Source organism: Myotis nattereri, assembly GCF_964212035.1.
Source record: "Myotis nattereri genome assembly, chromosome: 2".
In the NCBI taxonomy this organism is placed as follows: Eukaryota; Metazoa; Chordata; class Mammalia; order Chiroptera; family Vespertilionidae; genus Myotis; species Myotis nattereri.
In genome coordinates, this window is record NC_138076.1 from 202,998,397 (window position 1) to 203,004,589 (window position 6,193).

At 49.1% G+C, this 6,193-nt stretch overlaps 1 protein-coding gene across 2 annotated transcripts in view; it reads left to right on the forward strand.

Moving 5' to 3' along the window:
- Window positions 1-4,063, forward strand: part of CHST11 (carbohydrate sulfotransferase 11) — a gene marked incomplete at both ends in the record, with an annotated part of 225,346 nt that extends 221,283 nt beyond the window's left edge. For both annotated transcript variants that reach the window (XM_081083351.1, XM_081083352.1), the window contains one exon: window positions 3,209-4,063. In XM_081083351.1, the coding sequence (XP_080939477.1) occupies window positions 3,209-4,063 (855 nt within the window). The remainder of the gene's footprint in view (window positions 1-3,208) is intronic.
- Window positions 4,064-6,193: the final 2,130 nt, after the last annotated feature.

Here is a 6,193-nt window from a genome sequence, read left to right on the forward strand (position 1 = left end):
TTTTTGGTCGGGTCAGCAAAAAATCTATTTCCTGGTGTACCTCGGAATGTTAGTAATCAGTTTATGTGTGCCATGAATGAAAAAGGTTGGAAATCGCTGTTGGGGTAATTAGAAATGGGCAGAGACAGAAAGTAGATACATGATGAATCTGTAGCGAGTAAAGATCTTGTGATGTTACAGGGGGCTGGATTTTACAGTAACTACAAATGAGAAGTGGTGGGAAAATTGAGTCCTCGTGCGCACAGGGGAATGGATATCAGCTAGCCGGGAGCCTGCCCCAGCAGACAGCGAGCGCCCGACACGTTTCCGACAGGACTTCGGTTCCAGTAAAACAACATCGTCTGTCCGTCAGTTAATATTGTCCATTTCAGTGTTCACATTTGTTTGGGTCACGTATACCTACTTGTGCACATTATATTTGTGCATATTTTAAGTAACGTTGTATTTTTAATAAGTTAAACCAACACCTGTCTGTATTTATTTTAAAATAAGAAGTTCTAAAAAATAGTTTGTCTGCCCTAACCAGTTTGGCTCAGTGGATAGAGCGTTTACCTGCGGACTCAAAGGTCCCAGGTTCGATTCCGGTCAAGGGCATGTACCTTGGTTGCGGGCACATACCCAGTAGGGAGTGTACAGGAGGCAGCTGATCGATGTTTCTAACTCTCTATCCCTCTCCCTTCCTCTCTGTAAAAATTCAATAAAATATATATTTTTTAAAAATAGTTTGTCTAACAATTCAACACTGGAGGCCCAGGTGGACTTCCTCCTCCTAGAAGGGGCCCGGCTGTGTCTCTCGATTGAGAAGGCGCTGGTTCCCTTGACTCTGGCCTCTGAGTCCTCAGGGACTCGCTGCTACAGGTGTTCCATTCGCCACGCCAGCTGGCGCGGAGAAGAAGGAAATGGGAGAGAAAGAAACCTCAGATACCACATGGCAAAGCCCCACTGAGTTATTTTCTGTCCCTACAATTGGACGTAAAGCGATACGCTGCTATCGTTTCTATTTTTCACGGCTTTGTGGTCCTGAATGCAGTATTAACTGACATGCTCCCTCCCTGGGGACGCAGAAGGCACCGAGAATTGTCTCCATCTGAAAAGAGCTGGGAACAGGGCGGTGGAGGTGGGAGGGGTGCTGAGGCCCCGTTTCTCTGCTCTTTTAATAATTTATTGCCTTCAAAACTGTCCATAGCGATTCAAATGGGCAAAATTGATGCCCCTTTTCCTTCCTGGTCCTTCTATTTTCCTTCAGGACAATCTGTGGCTTTGTTTTTAATGGCATGAACGTTCTTCTTAAGGTGAAGGATAGATCCGCTAAGAAGTCAGGGTATGCGGAGGTCATCGTTTTCCTGTTCAAAATAAATAGTGAATTCCATGGCCTAGGGCTGGCCTGCAGCAATAGGGTGTTGGAGGCCAAGATGCAGGCGCACCAAGGTGGTCTGGCCTCCTGTCTCTTATTCTAGGTCAGTGGTTCTCCACCTTCCTAATGCGGCGACCCTTTAATACAGTTCTCCATGTTGTGGTGACCCCAATTTCATTGTTACAGATTGAACATAATTAAAGCATAGTGATGAATCACAAAAACAATATGTAATTATACATGTGTTTTCCGATGGTCTTAGGCAAACCCTGTGAAACGGTCGTTCGACCCCAAAGGGGTCGCGACCCACAGGTTGAGAACCGCTGTTCTAGGTGGTTCATGAGAACTGGTTCCGCCTGGAAGTGAATGGCCTTTTGGGGAGAAACTTTTGCTCCTAGAATGTAGAGGAGCACACACATCTTCCCTGTGGCCCCGTTGCAGGCTGCCAGCTCTGGCCTGGTGCCTCCTAGCCTGTGAGCCCTTTAGGAAAAGGTCGTATCTCCCAGCGGAGCAGAATAGGGTGAGGGCCTTGTACACTGTTAGATCTGCGCACATCTGACTGGATGGATGAATATGGCATAAACAACGAGCTCAAAGGCAACACGTGCAAATACCCGAATGTTCTGGTTGCAAATAATATCATCCAGACTCCAGCTGCCTCACACAGCAAAGCAAATATATTAACTAATGTAACAAAAGCCCAGGAGTCGGGGGTCTGGTTTCAGCCACGTACAGACCTAGGTATTCAGATGATGTCACCCCAATACATCCCTGTGTCTTTCTGCTCTGCACCCTTCATTCCCAGCCCAGCCCCTCCCTGTCCCCACACTCCAGGGGCCATCCACACAGCTCGACAGCTTGAGAGAAAAGGGAACTGAGAATGGAGAACAGGTTCCCCGAGGAAAATCGAATCCCCGATGCCAGAGGCAGCAACAAGCAACAGATGTCCACAGTGACGGGCATGGAGGAACAGTGCCCCCCACCCCCCACCCCCCTTGCATCAAAATAGAGCAATCAAATGTCAGCCTCCGTGCTTGCTTGCTTTCAAGAAGATGGGGTGCTGGACATCAGGGTGGAGTTGAAAGCGGGCTGCTTTGCTTGCCAGGCAGACCCGAGTTGAATACTGACTCTGTGTTACTCACTGTGTGATCTCAAGCTAGTAACTTTACCTCTCTGAGCCTCCCTTTCCTGTTTCTTCCCAGTGAGCCTGGAAACTCAAAGGAGCAGTTACCTCATTGTACTGTTTTATTACTGCATCTGCAGTGCCTGGCAGCATGATGCCTGGCACAATGGCAGGTACTTGGTGATACTAAATAAATCAACAACAGTTCAAATTTGTTGTACAGTGAAAAGAAAAACTGTATCGCCCTAGCCGGTTTGGTTCAGGGGATAGAGTGTCAGCTTGCGGACTGAAGGGTCCAGGTTTGATTCCAGTCAAGGGCACATGTCTGGGTTGCGGGCTCAATCCCCAGTAGGGGGCGTGCAGGAGGCAGCTGATCAATGATTCTCTCATTTTTGATATCTCTCTCTCTCTCTCTCCCCCCCTCCACCTCCCTTCCTCTCTCTGAAATCAATAAAAATATATTTTAAAAAGAAAAACTGTATTTATGTAGCTGTAGCAAAATGCCAGGCACGTAGAGGGTGATGCATACGTTATAGAGTTGATCATTATATTATCCTACAAAGGAAGGATGGTGGAACCAAGAGCAAGAGTAAGGGATGGAGACTCAGGCCACGTAATGGTCCGCTGGCTGTCTCCGTGGCCTGCTCCGGCCGTCACAACGATGCCCGTGGCCAAGTGCCAACATCCCGCCCGAGCACTGAATTCTCCTCCCCCTTGTGTCCCCTCTGCAGCTCGAGCTGTCCAACACGGCGGTCCTGCACCAGATGCGCCGGGACCAGGTCACCGACACCTGCCGGGCCACCAGCGCCGCGAGCCGCAAGCGGCGGGTGCTGACGCCCAGCGACCTGAAGCACCTGGTGGTGGACGAGGACCACGAGCTCATCTACTGCTACGTGCCCAAGGTGGCCTGCACCAACTGGAAGCGCCTCATGATGGTCCTGACCGGCCGGGGCAAGTACAGCGACCCCATGGAGATCCCGGCCAACGAGGCGCACGTCTCGGCCAACCTGAAGACCCTCAACCAGTACAGCATCCCCGAGATCAACCACCGCTTGAAAAGCTACCTGAAGTTCCTGTTCGTCCGCGAGCCCTTCGAGCGGCTGGTGTCCGCCTACCGCAACAAGTTCACGCAGAAGTACAACACGTCCTTCCACAAGCGCTACGGCACCAAGATCATCAAGCGGCAGCGCAAGAACGCCACGCAGGAGGCCCTGCGCAGGGGCGACGACGTCAAGTTCGAGGAGTTCGTGGCCTATCTCATCGACCCGCACACCCAGCGCGAGGAGCCCTTCAACGAGCACTGGCAGACCGTCTACTCCCTCTGCCACCCGTGCCACATCCACTACGACCTCGTGGGCAAGTACGAGACGCTGGAGGAGGATTCCAACTACGTCCTGCAGCTGGCGGGGGTGGGCAGCTACCTGAAGTTCCCCACCTACGCCAAGTCCACAAGAACTACTGACGAAATGACCACGGAGTTCTTCCAGAACATCAGCTCGGAGCACCAAACGCAGCTGTACGAAGTCTACAAACTCGATTTTTTAATGTTCAATTACTCAGTGCCAAGCTACCTGAAATTGGAATAAAGGGGAAGGGGGAGGAGGGGGGGGCTGGGGGAGGGGGAGGGGGGGACGAGGGAGAGAATCATGCTTTTTAATTTAAGATTTTTATTTGTCAAAAGAATTATATGAATATTGGGTTATTTTGTAAATTAATATTTCTTTGGGGATGATGCTGCGAGCAGCATAGTGAGAATTATTTAAAATCCTTGGTAGGGAAGGACAGCTGTCTTTGCAGGGGAATAGGGGTGGGTGTCCCTGGTTTTAGACATGAGTACTGCAACACTGTCTCAAAGGTTTCCTTGTGTTCCGGTGAATTCCATGAATTGTGCATTCCATGAATTCTAATTAATATTATTTATAGTTATTTAAACATAGTGTCTGTAGAGATTTCTTGGTGTGGCAGCATAAGAAATCTGTGTTTCATTCTGCGCTTGCTCTAGCTCACTTGGGGGCGTGAATGTTCTGTCGCCGCTCATGGACTCACTGTGTGATAAGAGCCACTGTGATGTGTGTTGATGCCACCGTGCTTGACATTCTGCCAGAAATAAACGGAAAGAGGCACCTTTGCAAGGGACAAATTCCACACTGATTTTCAATCAACCCCAAAGTCCCTTGCCCTAAAGAAATGTGATTTTTTTTTAAGCCAAGGAGAGAGCTGATGGTAGCTTTTTATTTTCCCCCACCGGAATTAATAGTCTGATAGAATAAGCTTTTCTAAAGAAATTTTTAACTGGCAGTGCCAGTTGTGATAAAGATGAAATGGCTGTTGCTTTATAGTCAGCAAGTATTTATTGAGCAACTACTATGTGCTGGGCCTCATTCTAGGCCCTGCAGATAGAGCATTGAACAAAACCAGTAGTGTCGACCCTCAAGAAGCTTTACATGGACACCGAGTATCCAGCTTGACAATTAGCAAACCTCCGCTACCTTGGGCTGTTCATGAGCATGTCCATGACCCCTATAAATTTGCATTTTTCTATGACCCAAATTTGAAAACCACATGCTTGGAGCAGGCCCCCAAACCGGGTGCGTCATCCAAGCTCAAGGCCCCACACAATAGATGGCAAAAATATTTCCTGTCCTGTGCCTGCTCTAAGGTATTGGTAGTGTCCACCTTTAACCCCAGAACAGACTTGCCAGGCACAGCTTGGAAGAGTGCGGTGATCGATTAGTGATGTCTGCTTCAGGTGAGGGAAGGGGAGCTTCAGCTGCTTCCGGTGCCGCCTCCTGCCATCTCCATGTTGCTTCCTACTCTTCCACATAACACCGTGGCAGGACTCCTACCCTCGGGGATTTGCAATGGAATGGCGTTTCTACCCCTCATAGAGGTCCGGGTACACACGTGCACATGCACACCCTCTCTCAAGGCCTCCCAAGGCTAAGAGGCCATCAGCACCTGTGTGATCGCCACGCCTGAGCAGCAAGGACAGCCTTCCGTGATGGTAATCCTTGCCCCTTTCCTCTGGAAGGCTGGAAACGTCCACTTCCGGTTCCTTGCTAATGAACACCTGCTCCCGCTCCTCACCTGCAGCCATTTCCCACTTCTCGGTTGACATTTGAGCCACCTCTCTCTTGCAGCTAGTGAATGAGTTGGTAGCAGATATTGTACATAATAATAATAATAATAGTTCTAACAATAGGGGATGGGGTGGGCTGGGGTGGGGGTAAGTTTTGCTTTTTGTTTCGTTTTTTGATGCAGCCTATAGCCAAGGGGTGAGAAGACTATTCTAAAACAACAAAAAATGAATAATTTATTCACAGAAACTATGAAAATTGTATGATAAATCTCAGAGCCAGCTCCGTGAGCAGCAGCTGCCACATCTCACCGAGAAAATTATTTTGTTGAATGTGAGTGAGGTGTGCCCGGGAGGAGGTGGCCGGAGCTATTTATAAACGCTGTGTACCTCCTTCCACGCTCTCTCCCCTTGTGAAGGGCACAGTGACTCTACCCTGCATGGATAGAGATATATGCAACATGTTTTACCCTTACAGTCTCCGGCTGTCCCTGGAATTGGGACTGTGAACTCTATTTCCAGGCAAAGGAAACTGTCCTCAGAAACAGGGCTTCTGCTGACAAAACAGGCTGCCCGTCGTTTTAAAATGTGTGGTCCTAGGGGATGTCAAGTTCATGGGATGCAAAATGAGAGTTTTGTG